The sequence below is a fragment of the Stomoxys calcitrans genome, chromosome 2 (assembly GCF_963082655.1).
Source record: "Stomoxys calcitrans chromosome 2, idStoCalc2.1, whole genome shotgun sequence".
Lineage (NCBI taxonomy): Eukaryota > Metazoa > Arthropoda > Insecta > Diptera > Muscidae > Stomoxys > Stomoxys calcitrans.
The window spans coordinates 234,171,031-234,190,572 of record NC_081553.1 but is presented as its reverse complement, the minus strand read 5'-3'; the positions used below and the strand labels follow the sequence as shown (position 1 = coordinate 234,190,572).

The following is a 19,542-nucleotide window of genomic DNA, read 5'->3' as shown; positions in this document are numbered from 1 at the left end:
TAGATGACGCAATTCCTCTCTGATATGACTGAAATTTTACATGACGTATTTTATTATGACTTTCAACAACTGTGCCAAATAAAGTTCAAATCGGTTCATAACCTGATATAGCTGTCATATAAACCAGTCTGGGATCTTGATTTCTTGAGCCTCTAGGGGGCGCAATTATTATCCGATTTGCCTGTACGACGGATCCTACCATGACCATCAACATGATCTGAATCGGTCTATAGCCTGATACAGCTCCCATATAAGTCGATCTCTCTATTTTACTTCTTGAGCCCCCAAAGGGCGCAAATCTTATTCGAATTGGCTGACATTTTACACAGGTCTATTTTATCTATCTATCTATTTTATCCTTTTTTTATCCTTTTTTTTGCCTAAGAAGAGACACCAGGAAAAGAACTCGGCAAATGCGATCTATGGTGGCGGGTATATAAGATTCGGCCCAGCCGAACTTAGCTCGCTGTTATTTGTTTTTAATTCGTTTTTTTTTCCTTTCTATCCCAATGTGCGACAGCCCTGTGTGTTGTCATGTGTCTATGGGAATAACGATATCGTTTGAACAAATAGAGCTTTTGGCTTTTCGAAATCGATCGCAGGTCTGTTTTACGAGGTGTGAAATATGTTGTGACTAGATTTGTTATCACCCCATCCTCTGGTGGTGGGTATACTAAACCTTCTTGAACTTTCACACTTACCTTAGCATTTTTGTCTGGGAAATAAATGAAACAAGACAATTGGTTTTGTGGGTTTTTGTAAAGATTTAAAGAAATAAACAAAAAATGTTTAATTTTATTTGTTGTTGTTTTTTTTGTGTTTAAAGGACCACAGTAAAGAATTTTGGTTTGTTATTTTGTGTTTTGTTTTTTTTTTTTTTTTTTTTTTTTGGTTTAGGCTATCATTTAAAAGTAGTTAAGGGAGTTGGGATTTGTTCTTATTGTTGCTATACATAAAGAGTAGTTGAAAGGGGGGTAATGTGGACAACCAAGTTTAAGGGGTAAGTAGTATTTTTCACAAGCATTCTTAAAGAATGCAATTGGTTAATCAAATCCTCACAGGGCTCTGCACTCTCAGGCCTGTGTAACAGTGAATATTTTTTTAAGGTAGGCTGTCTGTCTTTCGCTGTTGTATTAGTGTATAGTATATAGGTAGGTATGTATATATGAGAGTATATCATCATGTATATCAACAATACAAATGTATAGTTAAAGTTATTGTAGAATAATTATTGATTCATCAATGATTGTTCCGTGGATTTACTATTTATTTATTAAATTAGTTTCAAAAAAAATAACAAAAAAAAGAAAAACGAGTTAGGCTGCATTAATAAGAAAATTTGGGGCAGGGCAGTGCTAGAGGAGGAGACATTTCAAGGGAGAGGATGGGAGAAGGGGTGTATTGGAGCCGAGGGGTTTTCTAATGAAAATTAAAAACAGGACTGCTTTTATATCACAGTTTTTATGGTTATACAGCAAGTCCGGGAGTCTGTTTCAGTTACACTTTCAAATCATTGCGAAATGCTCAATATCTTATATGGTAGATTTAGTTTTCCTTTTTTTTTTGGTTTGGTTTGTTTTTTTTTTTTCAAGGAATTGGGCTTCTCTTCCTTTTTCTCAAGGGCGGTTTGGGGGGGGGGTGGGGGGGGAGAGTTGTAGAATTTGGTTTTTTATAGTTTGCTTTGAATTGCTTATAAGATTAAGTTTAAATTTTTTTAAATACATATATAATAATATCTAAAAAAGATTTAATGATTGATTTTATATAAATTTTTTTTGTTTTGTTTTGTTTTTTTTTTTCATAATTAAATTTTTACTTTCAATTTGTTTTGTTTTTTCTCTTTAATATCCGGTTAGGAAAAAGTTTTAATAAAAAAGGGAAACAAGTAAATTAAAAAATATGACTCACGAAAAAAGTTTCGTTTTTGTTAAGCGTATTTCGAATTTTGTTACCAAGACTTTTGGGATTTTAGTGTGGGCTTATGTTTAACCATCAAATGTTGCTTTGTAAAGCGTAAATGTGTGTGTTTGTATGTATATGTGAGTGTATGGGTAAGTGTGTTTATGGGCAAATAAAGAGAACATCATGTATTTAACTGGGCTCTATTTAACAAGACAAATACATAAGATTCTCTTTTGTTTAGGTGTGTAAGTGTATGTGTGTATGTTTTAGAACATTTTTGCAATGCTATATGTATGTGTAAGTTATTAAGATTGAATGTTATGTCCTTTTGTCCGTCTAAATGGTCCGTGTCTTATGCAGTATATATATTCAGTGTAAGTTTTTTGGATTTTCTTTTTCTTAATTTTTTTAATAAACTTTTTTTCTTTTTGTTATTAAATGTAATCATAGTTTTTGCTTCTTCTTGTTCTTCTTGATAATGGAAAAATACTTAAAATTATGCAAAATTTATTTCGTTATACTGCATGTATTTTTTCTTTGCGGCTTCATTTTGTCTTCATTTTTTTTTATCAATGTTTTTGTTTGCAGAGTTGTTGCATTGCATTTTTGTTGTTTTTATTTTTGTGTTTTCATAAATGTCTTTTTTTTCTAAATTTTTAATTAAACAGTCGTTCATTTCGTTTGTGTGTGTTGGGCTTAACTTAAGATTTACCATTAATACAAAGTTAGTTTACATAAATAATTCTTTAAATATTTTTATGGATTACTTATTCTGTTTGTTTTTGTTCTTGTTACACATTTTGTTTTTGAATTTTGAATTGAATTGCTTTTAAAATTTAGAATGCATCTGTTATATTGTTTTCTTCTTTTTTTGCTTAAGATTTTTTTGTTTTGTTTTAAATTTAATTGTAGAATTAATCATAATAACATTAAGGATCGCTGGTTTTAAAGTTGTTGTTGTTTTCTTTTCTTTTTTTGTTTGTTGATAAATTTAAAGAATGTTTTTTAAGGGAAATTAAATTCGTCTTTCATTTCTTTAATTCATGTATACGTATATTTTTTGTAATATTCTTCTTTAACACATTCTTCTATAACTTAACATTAATAACTCATAATGGCTGTTACATTTAACCACTCTTTTGGATCATTTAAGCGGTTTGAGTTTAATTTGGATTAATGTTTCAGGTAATGATTGCTGAGTAATCCAAAATGTTTGTTATTGTTTTTTAGTTAATTCGTTAACATTTGAAACATTCCAAAATGACCATATGGTGTGGAGAACAGCATAAAACTTCAGAGAGGCTAACCTCTACAGAGTCTTATAAAAAAAAGTTTCTGAATTTGACATCCCATAGGCATTGATACGGCTTGCAGTATGACACTAAATGACAAACGTTCCTATGTTGGATAAGAAAAGTATCTTTCCGAACTATGCAGTACCAAACGAGTGTGGTGTGAGTGAATAGGCTTGGCACACTATAACACTATTCAAAAAAAGAGCGTAAGGGATCACAAAAAGACCAAGTGGACAAAGAAATCTGATGTAAGTGTCAGAATTTGGGAATGTTGCAGAAGATCAAGACGCTTATAAATCTTTTCCAAGTTCGGCTAATGAAAATAAAGTTCACACTGGTATACCTGTCAAATTAGAAATTACTGCTATATGATACTTGTTTTATTGACAGCTCATAATATAGTTTACAAGCCACCAATAGCATATGCTTTTGCATATCTTATGTCCCATAGCAGTTATATCGAAATATGTTCCGATTTGGACCAAATAATAATAAGTACAGTAGCTATATCTAAAAATTAACCGATCGGAATCATATACGACACGGATGTCGAAAAGCCTAACACAACTCACTGTCCCAAAATTTCGGCGAATTCGGACAATAAATGCGCCTTTTATGGGCCCAAAACCTTAAACTGAGAGATCGGTCTATATGACAGCTATATCCAAATCTGGACCGATGTAAACCAAATTCAAGAATAATGTGGAAGGGCTTAACCTTACTCACTGTCCCAAATTTCGGCGACATTGGACAATAAATGCGCCTTTTATGGGCCAAGACCTTTAATTGAAAGATCGGTCTATATGGTAGCTATATCCAAATCTTAACCGATTTGGGCCAAGTTGCAGAAAAATGTCAAAGCCTAACACAACTCATTGTCCCAAATTTCAGCAAAATCGGGTAATAAATGTGGCTTTTATGGGCCTAAGACCCTAAATCGGCGAATCGGTATATATGGCAGCTATATTCAAATCTGAACGTATCCGGGCCAAATAGAAGCGTTGTGTCAACGGGCCTAACACAACTCACTGTCCTAAATTTCAGCAAAATCGGATAATAAATGTAGCTTTTATGGGCGTAAGACCCTAAATCGGAGGATCGGTCTATATGGCAGCTATAACCAAATCTGGACCGATCTGGGCCAAATTGTAGAGGAATATCGAAGGGCCTAACACAACTCACTGTCCCAAATTTCGGTGAAATCGGACAATAAATGTGTCTTTTATGGGTCCAAAACCTTAAATCGAGAGATCGGTCTATATGGCAGCTATATCCAAATCTGGACCGATGTAAACCAAATTCAAGAAGAATGTCAAAGGACCCCACACAACCCACTGTCCCAAATTTCGGCGACATCGAACAATAAATGAGCCTTTTATGGGTCCAAAACCTTAAATCGAGTGATCGGTCTATATGACAGCTATATCCAAATCTGGACCGCTCTGGGCCAAATTGAAGAAAAATGTCGAGGGGCCTAAGACAATTCATGGTCCCAAATTTCTGCAAAATCGGATAATAAATGTGGCTTTTATGGGCCCAAAACCTTAAATCGAGAGAACGGTCTATATGGCAGCTATAACCAAATCTGGACCGATTAGATCCAAATTGTAGAAGGATGTCGAAGGCCCTTACATAACTCACTGTCTTAAATTTCGGCGAAATCTGATAATGAATATGGCTTTTATGAGCCTAAGGCCCTAAACCGGAGGATCGGTCAATATGGCAGCTGTGTCCAAATCTGAACCGATCAGAGCCAAATTCAAGAAGGATATCGAAGGGTCTAACACAATTCACTGTCCAAAATTTCGGCGAAATCGGACAATAAATGCGCCTTTTATGGGCGTAAGACCCTAAATCGGAGGATCGGTCTATATGACAGCTATATCTAAATCTGAACCGATTTGATGAAGAATTTCGGAAGGCTTAACACAACTCACTGTCTCAAATTTTATCAAAATCGGAGAATAAGTGTGGCTTTTAATTGCCTTAGACCCTAAATCGTCGGATCGGTCTATATGGGGGCTATATGAAGATATAGTCCGATATAGCCCATCATCGAACTTAACCTGCTTATGAACAAAAAAAGAATCTATTCAAAGTTTCAGCTCAATATCTCTATTTTTTAAGACTGTAGCGTAATTTCAACAGACAGACAGACTGACGGACATGTCTAGATAGTCTTACGCTGATCAAGAATATATATACTTTATAGGGTCGGAAAGGGATATTTCGATGTGTTGCAAACGGTATGACAAAATGAATACACCCCCAACCTTCGGTGGTGGGTATAAAAAAGGGAGTCACAACGAGTACTTAGAACATTCAACCTAGGAGTCAGAAGCTGTGCAGATGAGGTGAGTAATGTGATTTAAGAGTGTCTTACATTAGGATGTGCCTTCCCGTCGCCCAGTTCCTATTGTAAGTAGAGTGTCCCCTTTCGTCTTAGCTCTGTGATCGCGGGTGAGCAGTGCCGTATATTGGGGTGTGTCTACTTGCCACTCGTTTGGTATCGCATCCGAACCCCATTTTATAACTAACGGATACCCCTCTCGCCTTCTCCTTCCCTCATTGCGAGTGATCTAAAGAGTGCTGTTTATTAGGGTGTGCCTCCTTCCCACTCATTTGGCACGGCGATCGAAACCGCGTTATATGTCGCCATTTTGTTCCGTCACCCCCAGTGAACCTGAACAGTGTCGTCTTCTTACCACTCATCTTCTCACTGGGACCGTATCTTGTGGCTTAATAACGGAGTACCCTTTCGTAATTTCGTGGCACGAACGCCAGTAAACCCGAATAAGGCCGTGTACTAGTTTGTACCCCCTAGCCACCAACCCGCGTATTGTGGCGTATATTGAGATCTACCTCCTTGTTACTCATCTGCTCACCGCGCCCGAGTTTTTCTGTTTATTAATCGTGCCTTCTCGTGTCGTAAGCGTAAGTGAGCCCGAACAGTGCCATGTAGTAGGGTATACCTCTTTGTCGCCAACCAGCGTGACATATCGAATACAAGGATGGGCGTCCTTGTCGTCTACAGTGACTACATATCGCACCCAGTAGCAAAGCTTTCTCTACTCTCTATCAGTTGCCAAACGCTGACACCCAAATGTGTATTAGGATATGCCCGCTGCTCAATCCGACCAACCGAGTCCCTCTGCGAATGTGCTTCTAATCGAAACACCCCCCTTATTGACACCAAGCTAATCTTATATATAAAATTCAATTTGTGTTTGTTTGTTTGTTCCGCATAGACTCAAAAACGGCTGAACCGATTGTGTAGGTTGGTCTGGAAGGAAACATAGGCTTTATAATTTTTTGATATCGGGAGGGGGGCGGACCCTCCCCCTTACCCTAAAAATACTACCCAAAAATAAACGTGGACCGATTGGGACAATATGTGATTCAAATGAAAGGTATTCAAGAGTAGAGTACGAATTTCAAAATAAAAGTTGGGTCCAAGTACCTAGGGGGTCGCGCCAGCCCCTAAACCCCTTAAAATAGGTTTATTTGATGATCATGACAATATGGGGCTCAAATGAAAGGTATTCGGGAGTAGATTACGAGTATAGTCAGTAAGTAGGAATAGGCTTTATAATTTATTGACATCGGAAGGGGGCGGACCCTCCACCGTTACCCCAAAAACACCACCCAAAATTAAAAATGGGCCGATACGGACAATATGGGTATCAAATGAAAAGTATGCGGGAGTAGAAAACAAATCTGGCATAAAAATTCATGTCCAAGTATAGGGGGTCACCTTACTCCCACAAAAACGCACAAAATGGGCATATTAGCCAATCACGGATATATGTGACTCGGTTTGTTTGTTCCGTATAGACTGAAACAGGGCAAAACCGATTTTCTCGAAATTTCCGCATATTTTGTAGGTTGTTCTGGAAGGAAACATAGACTATATAATTTTTTGGTATCGGAAAGGGGACGGACCCTCCCCCTTATGCCAAAAACACAACTCAAAATCAAAAGTGGTACAATCGGGACAATATAGGTATCAAATGAAAGGTATTGGAGAGTAGAATACGAATATGGTATTAAAATTTGAGTGTAAGTACCCATCGGGTCGGAGGCGGACCTTCCCCCTTACCCCAAAAACGCCACCCATATCCGAAAGTGGTCCGATGGGCACAATAAGGGCATCAAATGAAAGGTATTGGAGACCAGAAAACGAATATCGTATTAAAATTTGGGTCCAAGCACGCAACGGGCCCCCCAACCCCAAAACTCCTCTAAACAGATATATTCGAAGTTCATGTCAATATGGGATTCGAATGAAAATCAAAAATGGCATAAAACATTAAAACATGGGAATAAAGAATGAATTTGATATCTATTGTCAGTGCAAAGTGCCGTGGCCGCTTCAGCCCCAAAACACCCTTCAAACGGTTCATAATTGCCTGCCATGGGAATATCGGGCTCAAATTAAAGGGATTTTGGAAGTGCATCACGAATTTGATATCCATATTTGAGTCGAAATGCCTGAGGTGCCATCTCTCCCCCAATGAGAACATTACCCTAAGGAAGAACATTACCACCAGAAACCGGGAAGGGGCACATCAATGAGTGCCTTCCGATTCAAGTTTAAACCAATGTTAAGGGACTTTTTTTATAGCCGAGTCCGAAAAGCATACCACAGTATCTAAAGGTAACTTATCGTTACAAAGGCTTCTTTAATACATCGGCAGGACGGCATGGTCCCTGCAGATGGTTTGATAAAATCCTCCATACCTTCATTGTAGGTGTGGGTGTAGGGTTTTATTGGCATGTACACATGAAAGAGATTCTCAGCAGGGTGCAGGCTAAGGCTCCTCCTAGTAAGCTCATACCTGCAGGCGAATGTATCTGGATGCGCATTTATTTTCTAAAAATAAGTCTGCTGTGGTCTGAGGACTCAAATTTGGGGAAAGTTGTTCCGATTTGGCCACCATTCGTCATGGTTGGGAAGAGGAAAAAACAACCAAAACTTTAGACAAATATGTTGAAAAATCAGCATTTTGTAGGATCTTGGAGATTAAGAAGTGGCATGGGATTAAAGATCCATGTCTTCTTAAACAATAGAATAGATCTGTGTCAAATTTCATTCACCTACTACAACTACTTCGATATTTGGTCAACGTAACCATAAAATCGCGACACAATATGACTTCTTTCAAGTCTCCAAACACATAACTACATTGAAGTTAATGGAGACTTCGGATAGCAAAATATTCAGATATTAAAATGTGGAAGGAACCGGGTCAGGCCATATGAGGCCTATTAAGCTCTCATGCTAAAATTCTCTCGTATTCATTAATAAAATATTTTCTCGAAAAATAACAGCAAAAGTGAAAAAAATTCACTGTCATAGCCATTTGGGCCTATATTGGTCATATTATGGAATGTATTCGACAAATTCTGGATTGGGTGAAAATAGATCTAGTGGAACACTTGCAAACATACACATACAAAATAACATATACATATATATAAAAAATTGTCAATGAAAATTTGTCTTCTTTTACTTTGGGATATGAAAATGTAAAACGTTGGCTCTCGTTTGTATCTCTCGACATCAAAATATGTATGCAAATATTTTTGTTTTGTTTAATTTTAGCTTAGCTAGTCATTATTACGGGTATCGTCCAATAAAAAATTTAGAGTTGCATGTGTAAAAGAATAGGTCTATGATTGTGTTAAGCAATACTTATACCCTACACCACCGCTGTGTTACAGGGTATTATTTTTTTTTTTTGGTTTTGATTGGGGTAATCACGAGGAATCTAATTATCATTCATGTCCTTGATGGCCTGCAAAATGCGTTTGACGTGACCAACTTTGATGACTCCCAAATCCTTGAGGTCTCTTCGGCCCAATGTCAAAAGTTCCTTGCCTCGAATATCATTGCGCAGGAAACTGTCAACATATTCGGATAGCTGCATGGTCTCCAGCCAGGTGACCACCTCGTTGACACTCCAATTGCTAACGGCCTCTCGGGTGTTGGTTAGAGGAGGCTTAAATTGATTTTGGCCTGCAGTGGAACCAGAGCGCAGACGAGTCCAGAAAGCTCGAGATTTGCGGCGGCCATCACCCTAAGAAGAAGGAAAAAGTCAAAATTAAGCATTCTCAAATTCTGCATGGCTCGTATTAAATTTACCTCTTCGTTGGGAGCCAAAACATTGAAATAGGCCCTCAGCTTGCCATCCACACACTTCTGCACCGAGCACTTCTTCAATTCCATTTCCATGTTGGCCAAGGCAGCACTCAGCTTGCTTTCCAGATCTTCTCTTAAAATCAAGCTGTGGCCGCGATCTCTCAGTAGGGTGCAGGCATCGTCGTAGAGTTGACGCGAGGAGTCTATTACCTCCACCAGGTTTGTGCGCAGCGAAGGCCCTTCCAGCAACTTTCCCTGTGGGTGTATACTCTCCAAGGCATCCTGGGCTCGACAGGCCACCGCATAGAGATCATGCCTCAATGTGGGATGGGATATAATCAAGAACTTCACCCATTTGATGAGAGAGCTGACAGCCTCAATGAAGTTGAGCAGAACATAGCATTCGCGCTCCGAAATGACCTCATCCGTGGAGGTGGCATGTTCCGAAGCCGTTGATGAATGGTCTCGTTGTATGGAAATGCTATGTTGTCGTTGTTTCTCCTGCCAGGTCTTTAGAGAGGCCTCCAAATTGCGATTGCGGCACAACATTTGCACACGATTCTTGTGGAGGATGCGAATCATGCCGGGTGGTTGTAGCCAGGCCTCGCCATCCACTTGTATGGGTATCTCCTCATCGCCCAGTATGTTGATTTGGACACTTTGGCACTGGGCAATGCGGTGATGCTGCAGATTGATTAGGCGAGAAGCAGCCATCTGCACGGAGCCGAAGACTGCCACCACCTCGAGAATGCGGTCATCGAAACTGGGGGCCAGGAAAATATCATCTTTCTTGGAATTGCCCCAGAAATTGGTGCCCCCCATAAAACTGAAAAGAGACACACATGAGCTATGCTAGGGATATAATCAAAGCTAGGGAAAATCACCTGGGAATATTCAAAATCACTATGCCCTGTAACGAAGGCAATGGTATCCTTTGGCCATCACATTCCAACTGCACTCTTTGTTCCAGATTTTTGCAGGTCTTTTGCAAGAGCTGCTTGGAGCCCAGTACTCCGTACCATATGTAATTTTTGGCTCTAGAACGACACTTCTCTGGATGTTCCTCCCGCTTGTTGTGGAAGTCCAAGGAGATCTTGGCATCTATGCCTATGCCGAAGTAATTATTCATGACACATTTCTCATGGTAGCCGGCCAAGAGGGTCTCATCCGGATCCATGAGAGGGCTGACAGCGGCGCACAGAGTATCTGCATTGGCCAAGAGGCATTTCGATATAAAACCAGAGCCTCCGCCCGTTAGATCTGAAAGGAAAAAACCCGAGTAAGTGAAATGGAAGTTCTCCTTTCTTCTAAGATCACCATCACTTACTTGGCCAGTTGGGCAATTTCACAATGGGATTGATGATGGGCAACTTGCGATTTTCCTCAGTAGGTGTCTTGTCCTTCTTCTCCTTGTCCTCCTTTTCGGGGCCAGTGCCAAAGTGATCGAAGCCAAAGAGACTGGATCCGGTGAAGAGACTCGCTTTCGATCCTTTAAAGTTTTGAAGATTTGGCAATGCTTCATTGGGCTAAAAGAATGGAAAACAAAGACGTTGTAAGTATAGCATCACCACTGTGGCAGGAGACTTTTTAACCAATAGACAAGGAACTCGGATTAACTACTTGATATTTGGAGATTATGTACAGTTCAGTTATCATCAGAATAGCGAGTAAAGGACATTAGGAGGAAGTTACTAACGATAGAGCAACTAAAGAGTAGTAGTAGATCCAAAGATAGATTAGTCTACGGAAGCTTGGATTGTACGCATGTTTGTCAATTCGATTGATTGAGATCACTGAGGTGGCGGGTTCGGTTCCTGGGAGAGTGAGCGTGAGTGGTGGTGATTAGTGGATTATAGTGGCGGTGGTGGTGGTGGTGGTGGTGTTGGGTGTGAAAGACTCGTTACGAAATCAAAGGATGGGTTTGTCGGTTCATCATGAGCTGGATTGGTGGGACACAGTATGATTGAGTTGGGTTGATGCATGGTTCCTTACCAGCAGTATCAATGGCCTGATTAGGGCCAAGGTGGCCAGGCGTATATCGGGTTCGGCAACCACAAAAAGTTTCAAGCCCAGCAAACCATAGACACGCTCCGACAAAATACCCTTCGATCTTTTCTTCTACAACAGACAGTCAACAAGAGAGCCCAAAGAGCGTGATAGTGATGAGTGAGCAAGTGGGTGTCTGTGCATGTGTGGGTGTTCAATTTTTTTTGCTTTTCAAATTGATTTTGTTAAATGGTTGGTGAGTGAAAGAAAGGAAATTGCTCCAAATTGGGTTGGAAAGCGAATGTCACCGTGTCACACGGTGGCATTGGTTTTCGTTCCTCTCTTTTGGCTTGGCAACTGCGTTAATATCCAGGAAAGTTGTGATGATATTTACACTTCAGTTTGGTTAAAGCAATAATTTTGAAATACATACCAATTGTGCGAGTTCGCTAAATCAGATCAGATCAAATCAAAGCGAGTCAAAGTCAAAGCAGATTTAAATTCAAAGGCTATGATGGTTTGAGTAATTCAAATATGTTTGTACATACAGTGACTCCCTACTAAGAAGAGGAAGAAGGCCGTCTCTCCAAATAGTTGTGGTGAGCGTTAGTATATCTGTGTGCGTGTGTGTGTGTGTGTGTGTGTGTGTGTTCATTTCTAATGTATGCGTTGTGTCTTAGTGGCCCAGGAGTTAAGTGAGTAATCGGCAGTGGCACGAGAGTCAGTCTCTCTCTCTCTCACTCTCGTTCGCTTTCTCTCATCTAACGGCACAGCCTAGAGGTTGTGCACTTGCGCGTTAGTGTATTACAGTGTGTGTAATGTATGTGTAGGTGTGTGTGTGTGTGCGCGTGTGCCTGTGCTTGCGGAGTAGGAGAAGTGAGTAAATGAGCTTACCTTGAAGAGACTGCCACAGCTTATTCTACGACTTGCGGCTGGCGAGGAATTGAGGAAGCGATTATGCTCTGGATCCAAACTCAAATAGTTGGGATTGAACCCGGAATGGCGTCGATCCTTGTCCTTGTCAAACTCTCGCACCGTTAGCGATGTTGCATGGCTGGAGTGCCTGCGAATTTCTGAGGGCACTCGTATGGCCAGTAGACTGCTACAAGCATCCGGGTTAAGGGGCCTTATGGCATCTCCTCTAAGGGGGGTGGGTGGCCGGACAACAACACTTATCTGTGGATGATGAGGAGTTACATCATCAAATGATTCTTTCTTACAGGAGTCATCAAAAGTTATTCGCTTTACATCTTGTCCGGGAATGGATTTCTTCGGTGACGACTTCAAGCAGGAGGTGCTGGTGGTGGTGTCGCTTACTTCGATCCTGATGGCTGTGGCCGTTGACAAATCATCTTCGGACTGATGGCCGCTGGTCGTAGTCAAGGTGTGCACGCTGCTGGTGATGGCCGTCGTGGCCACGGTGACCTCATCTAGTGAGTGCTGCTGTTGGGATACAAGTGTCGAGGTGGTTTGTTTAGTTTGTTTAAGGGAGGAGCGTTTCTTGGGTCGCTTCATGTCGCAACGAGGACAACGAAAACAACAAAAACAAAGTAGGAGAGGAGAGAAAGGTTACCATAAAGCAAATGCTGGGCAGTGCATTTATGTGGTGTTGTGGTGTGGGCGAATGGTGACCAAATCAGTGCTGGCTTACCTTGAAACTCTGACGGGCTATATCACTGCCCTCCACGAATTGCGCCAATGAGCAGAAGCGTGGGGGCTCTCGTATCTTTTGGTCATCACAGCGATTGTCTATCTCGAAGACAATGTTCTCAAAGCCAAATTGCTGGGGATTGTCATCGCTGTCCATTCGATCCAGACGGGGAATGCGGGGAGGAGAGGAACCACGCCTGGCCGTTTGCTTGGCCCGGGCAGGCTTTGGCGGTGGAACTGCAGCCCTTTCTGAGCACATCAGTGTGGTGTCGTCCGTGATGGTATTGTCCTGCAGGGCATAGGTAATGTCATGGCCCAATACGGAGCTGATATCATCCATAAGACTTTCGCCGGGAATATTTTCAGTTTCATCGCTAGTCTCGGGAGAGTCGATGTGGGTGAATTCGTTTGAATCCAAATTCTGAGAAGGGCATTACAGACATGTTAACGAAATACATTTCTATATCTCACACACTTTGGCTAGTTACCTGCAAAATATCTCCCAGCTGGTATCCCGTCAAGGGCGGCTCCTGCTTATCAAATATTTCAGAGGCCACACTGCATTCCTCGTTGCTAATGGCCGACAGCACATCGCTGGGCTCTCCCTGGAATTCTTCCTCCGAAGACTGCTCCTGCAAAAAGCACAATGCAAAGTGAGATCAGTGAAAATGGGACCCAAGGTCAGTCAGGGAAACATACGGTGTTCCCATCAGTATCGATTATTGTTATGTTATCGCTTGTATAGACATTACAAGCGTCTTTAGGGGATACTACAATGCTGGGTACCTGAAGATCACACGTATGCACCAGAGCCTCGCCACTGATGGTGACTCTCTTGCCCTGGTGGCCTTCCTCCTGCTCCTTGTCCTTGTCCAACTGCTTGCTCATGTAGTAGTTGCGCTCAAACACTTCGATGGGCCGAAATTCGGAGAGGGGATCGACCAGATGATCACTGGTCAGGATGGGCACAGTGAGGAAGTTTCTCTCCGTAGGAGTGGAGGCGCCTTCGCTGCCAGGCGACAGACGATTACCAGCATCGTCAATGTTGGCCCCTCCACTAAGAGATAGACGAGTACGGCGATATGTGGTCTCAACGTGGCCGTTGCCATTCTCCTCCTGTTCCTGTATAACCTCGGGCACTCCCGAACTGCGGCGACTGTCTGCAAATTGCCTTGGTACCGGCAAACTGATGGTATTGAAGAAATGCTCATCCATGGATTCGCGACGCGTGTCCGGTAAAGGTGATATGCATGTTAGACGCGACGACTCCATGGTGGGCGAAATGATGTTGATGGGTGGTATGATGGGCAAGGGCGAGGTGCAGGGTGTTGAATCACTTGAGGTTGTGGTGGGGATTTTCAAAGCTTCAAAGGGTGTCACCGACAGGCGGCGCTGATAACGTTTCGGCCTGCCGGGCTCCGAGTGTTCCACAACATTGTACATGGCCCGTTTGACGCTGTTGGCGCGACTCTGCAAGGCCTCTCTCTCGTTGCCGCGCAAGGATCGGCTGTTGCGTCTTTCTTTGAGATTCAATTGATCCTTTTCATTTTTCTCGATTGATATGTTGGGATTTCTGAAAGAGAAAGTAAAAAACTCTGTGAGACTAGCCTGTGGTATGTGTGGAATTCGCTTACAGCAAGCTGGAGGACGATGCCGTGAGAATGGGTGAATTGGGTGCCGATTTGGCTATAATGCTATTTATGGTCGACAGCAAATCGTCGCCATTGTGCGAACCAGTCTCCTCCTCCTTTAAGGCGTCCAACAGCATATTGACCTTCTGCCTTAGAATGTCACACTTGAGGGTCAATTGGTCATCTTCTTTGCGGTGCTCGCACATGCGCTCCAACAGATCGTCGATTGTCTCACACAAAGTCTTGGTGGCTGACATCAAGGTGGGCAAATCATCGGTCTCCACTATGGAACGTAGATTCTCATTGGCCGCTGTAACCATGCCAGTGAGCAGGGCCTCTTGCTCCGAGGACAATGACATTTTTGGCATTTTGGGATGTACCGAAACGGCCTTTTCGAAGACCATTATACTCCAACGGTCTAGCATTTTGGTGCTGGCGGTCTCATAGCGTTCCAATATTTGTGGCAAATGGGCATCATCGTCGCAAGAGGAGCCCCAGCCAAGTACACGGGCCAAATCGTTGCCAGTACCCAAAGGAAGAACAGCTACTTGACATTGTTTCTGTTAGACGGGAATGGGATTGGCTTAAAATGGAAATCATTGAGAAAGTGTCTATCAATTTTACTTACATGCATGCTGAAGCGGTCAATCTCACTGAGAACCCATCCCACTGAGCCATCGCCAGAGCACACCAATATGCGAAACATTTCAAAGTGACGAAACAGCCTCAAGCCCAGACCGGGCCCCGTGGAGATTAAGTCAAAAACTTGTGCCGGATTCAGAAGTTGCTTAAATCTTCTCAAGAATTTCACTCCCTGGTTATCGCCCGACTTTGAGTTCACAAACACCAAGAGGGGAGAAAAGTTGCCCTTGGGGCTGGCCACATCCCATGAGTCGTCATTGCCTATGGAATGTACGCATGTGGGAGGCACCACCGACAGCTTGGCTGGTCCTAAGGGGCATGCTATGGCCACATGGGGACGACAGGCCACATGCACTGTGGTTCGACACCACAAACACCTCCAGTCCTGCAGACGCAAGACCGAACCACAAGTCTTCTTGCAAACGGCACAGGTGGCCGATACTGGCAAATTGCCCTCCATCCATTGGTGGGGCATAACAATGCTGCCATTCTGGTCTTCAATTATGTCCTTGCCCACCGTGGCCAATGTGGTCCATTTGCAGTTGGCTATGGCCTTGGCGGCACAGCGTTTGTGCACCTTGCACTTACACACCTCACAGGAGAGGCCATGTGAGGTGACTCCCGACAGGGCATCACGGCAGACATTGCAGTAGGTTGGTCGGGCGTGCGATGTGGCATACCAGTGATGGTGATTAGCGAATATGTCGTGCTGTTCTATGAAAAAGCTGTCACCTCGTGAGCGGGGTGGTATGGAGGCCGATTTCAGTGAACCCAGCCAGTCCTCCATTTCGCGTCTTGATTCAGCGCACAATACTAAGGATCGTGTGGGTGTGATAACCTGAAAGAGGCAAACATAACGAGACCAAATGATAATTAAATTCCACCAAAAACATTCAATGTTCCCAGTTAATATATGCCATGGCCATGCCAATCCCTCACTAATCAGTCAAAGATGATGTTATTATGCCACTGTGACGTTCATTAGCAGTTGCCTTCTTTGCTCACATTTCCACTTCACATGAGCATGGCTGCATGCATAGTTGAGATCCTTAGTCAAGGACTTTGGACCAAGGACCAAAACAGACATCCATATGAAGTAGGGAGCACAGTTTACCACAGTCCACTACCACCCACATTGATATGCAATTAAGGTCATAAATATTATCTAATAAGAGCATAATTAGCTCTAGCAAATCATCGTGACCTTTGGTGTGGTTGTATAACAGCAGCATGAGCATGAGTCCAATAGACTATGAAATTGATATGAGTTGCATTTCCGCCATTGATACAGTCGAAGGCGAAAGAAAAGTAAACAAGAATTATGGTCTCTGCTAAAGTAGAATTGAAACTAGGTGACTACATTTAAAAACAGAGTTTTGTTAAAGGAATTTGAACATGTTTCTAAGAGAAGATTATGCGGAGTATAGAGTTCTTGCATATGCATATTCAATTTTTTTTTTACTTTTTGCCATAGATGCGAACTGTATTTATTTAAGATTTTTTATTTCTAATTTGCATTTTAAATTATCACAAGCTTTAATTGAATATATTTTTTACTTCAATTAGTATTTCGCTTAAAATTGATTAGATTTTCCTTTAAGTACAGTTATCAAACAAAACCAATTTCCTTTTCATATTCCGCATTTATTTGTTTACCAACTCATTTTAATGGATTTCCATCGCAGTCATGTATATTTGTTGACCACATGTCGGCAATGCGGTTTCAGTGTTAGAGTCAAATTTATTTGATTGGAAAAATGTGTACTATGTGAACAAAATATTAACATTGGGGGATTTAGGAGGGCTTTTTACGTATTGGAATAATTTATTACAAAAAATAAAGTTTTTTAAAACATCATTAGGGAGTGATTAAATTGATAAAATCAAAATTATAAAGAATATTGAGATTCCTTTGCAGGATATTGACCGGATTTAGACCATTATTTAATGCTTTCTATTCAAAGAATAGTATAGCAAAAAACATTTAGAAGTCAGCAAAGAATGTGTTGTTGCTAGAAGCATTTGACCGGTTTCCCGTATCGCGATTTCATTTTCGACCAAAAAAATCATCAGCACGAGATGTCAAATGGATCATTGTGCTTTACAACCATTCCAACTGCAGTAAGCTGTAAAGCACACATTTGAATTTGAACAGGGCTCTTTAAAACGACATAATTCATAAGCGCAATAGAACACAAATCAAACTTATTGGGTTGCCCAAAAAGTAATTGAGGATTTTTTAAAAGAAAGTAAATGCATTTTTAATAAAACTTATAATGAACTTTAATCAAATATACTTTTCTTACACTTTTTTTCTAAAGCAATCTAAAAGTAACAGCTGATAACTGACAGAAGAAAGAATGCAATTACAGAGTCACAAGCTGTGAAAAAATTTGCCAACGCCGACTATATGAAAAAGCCGCAATTACTTTTTGGGTAACCCAATACTTCCCTTATTCAAATCCAACTTTTCCAACGAATCTCATAGCAACAAACGCAAACATCTTTTGCAAAACTCTTTTGTTTTTTTCGCACGGCGATCGCCCAACGTTGATTCTGTCAGTGCTGTTTTTGTGTATAGGCAGTGAACTACACCACATGCGACGTGTCTTTCGTTCGGTTTGTCTGTTTGCGCTTCCTTTTTTTGGAAGTATGGGGGTATATTCCTTTCCTCATTCCGTTGGAAACTCATCGATGTATTCATTTCCGGCCCTATAAAGTATAATTATTCTTGATCGTCGTAAACATCTAAGACGATCCAGCACTGTTCGTCCGTCTGTTGAAATCACGTTGCCGGCTTTAAAATTTGAGATGATTAGGTGAAATTTTGCACCGATTCCTTTTTTATACCCACCACCTGTCTGTCTGTTGAAATCATGACACTGTCTTTAAAAAGTGTCATGATTTCGAAGATGGGCTAAATGGGACTACATCTTGATATAGCCCCCATATTGGTCGATCCGTCGATTTAGGGTCTTAGGCCCATAAAAACCACATTTAGTATCCGATTTTGGTGAAATTTAGAACAGTGAGTTGTGTTAGGCCCTTCGACATCCTTCTTCAATTTGGTCTAGATCGGTCCAGATTTGGATATAGCTGCCATATAGACCGATCTGCCGATTTAGGGTCTCAGGTCCATAAAAGCCACATTTATTATCCGATTTTGTTGAAATTTGGGACAGGGAGTTATGTTAGGCCCTTCGTCATCCTTCATCAATTTGGCCTAGATCGGTCCAGATTTGGATATAGGTGCCATATGGACCGATCCGCCGATTTAGGGTCTTAGACCCATAAAAGCCACATTTATTATCCGATTTTGTTGAAATTTGGGGCAGTGAGTTGTGAGGCCCTTCGACATCCTTCTTCAATTTGGTCTAGATCGGTTCTGATTTGGATATAGCTGCCATTTAGACCGATCCACCGATATAGGGTCTTAGGCCCATAAAACCCACATTTATTCTCCGATGTCGTCCAAATTTGGGACAGTGAGTCGTGTTCAGCCCCTCAACATACTTCTGCAATATGACACAGATCGGTCCAGATTTGAATATAGCTGCCACATAGACTTATCTCCCGATTTAATGTTTTCGGGCTATGAAAGGCGCATTTATTGTCCGATGTCGCCGAAATTTGGGACAGTGGGTTGTATTAAGACTTTTGACATCATTCTTCAATTTGGCCCAGATCGGTCCAGATGTAGATATAGCTGCCATATAGACCGATCTCTCGATTTAAGGTTATGGGGACATTAAAGGCGCATTTATAATCCGATTTCACCGAAATTTGGGACAGTGAGTTGCGTTAGGCACTTCGAAATTTTTCTGCATCTTGGCCCAAATCGGCCTAGATTTGGATATAGCTGCCATGTATACCGATATCTCGATTTAAAGTCTTGGCCCAATAAAAGGCGCATTTATAATCCGATTTCACTGAAATTTGACACAATGACTTATGTTAGGCTTTTCGACATCCGTGTCGTATATGGTTCAGATCGGTTTATTTTTAGACATAACTTCTAAAAAGATTAAAATTATGTTTTACACAATTGAACAATGACTTGTGAACATATTTCGATATAGCTGCTATGGGGTATAAGGTATGTATATTTCACCGGATTTTGACGAAAGGTGGTTTACATATATATCCGAGGTGGTGGGTATCCAAAGTTCGGATCTGCCGAACTTAACGCCTTTTTACTTATTTTGTCCATAGGCAGATTAAGTACGAAGATGGGCTACCTCGGACTATATATTGATATATATAGTCCGATCTGCGCATTAAAGGTCTTGTCCTG

At 41.3% G+C, this 19,542-nt stretch overlaps 1 protein-coding gene across 6 annotated transcripts in view; it reads right to left on the bottom strand.

The window, feature by feature from the left end:
* Nucleotides 1-1,646: 1,646 nt before the first annotated feature.
* The window catches only part of LOC106095625 (diacylglycerol kinase eta), a 174,202-nt gene continuing 156,306 nt past the window's right edge, over nt 1,647-19,542 (bottom strand). For 2 of the 6 annotated variants that reach the window (XM_013262891.2, XM_013262895.2), the window contains 10 exons: nt 15,235-16,086; nt 14,610-15,166; nt 13,675-14,548; nt 13,464-13,607; nt 12,977-13,396; nt 12,220-12,834; nt 10,667-10,865; nt 10,224-10,599; nt 9,343-10,165; nt 1,647-9,277 (listed from right to left, as the gene is read on the bottom strand). In XM_013262891.2, coding sequence (XP_013118345.1) covers nt 8,969-9,277; nt 9,343-10,165; nt 10,224-10,599; nt 10,667-10,865; nt 12,220-12,834; nt 12,977-13,396; nt 13,464-13,607; nt 13,675-14,548; nt 14,610-15,166; nt 15,235-16,086 — 5,169 coding nt within the window. In that variant the 3' untranslated portion in view covers nt 1,647-8,968. Of the gene's footprint in view, nt 9,278-9,342; nt 10,166-10,223; nt 10,600-10,666; nt 10,866-11,331; nt 11,455-12,219; nt 12,835-12,976; nt 13,397-13,463; nt 13,608-13,674; nt 14,549-14,609; nt 15,167-15,234; nt 16,087-19,542 lie in introns of all 6 variants that reach the window. The other 4 variants (XM_013262896.2, XM_013262893.2, XM_013262892.2 and 1 more) reach the window with 4 other exon arrangements.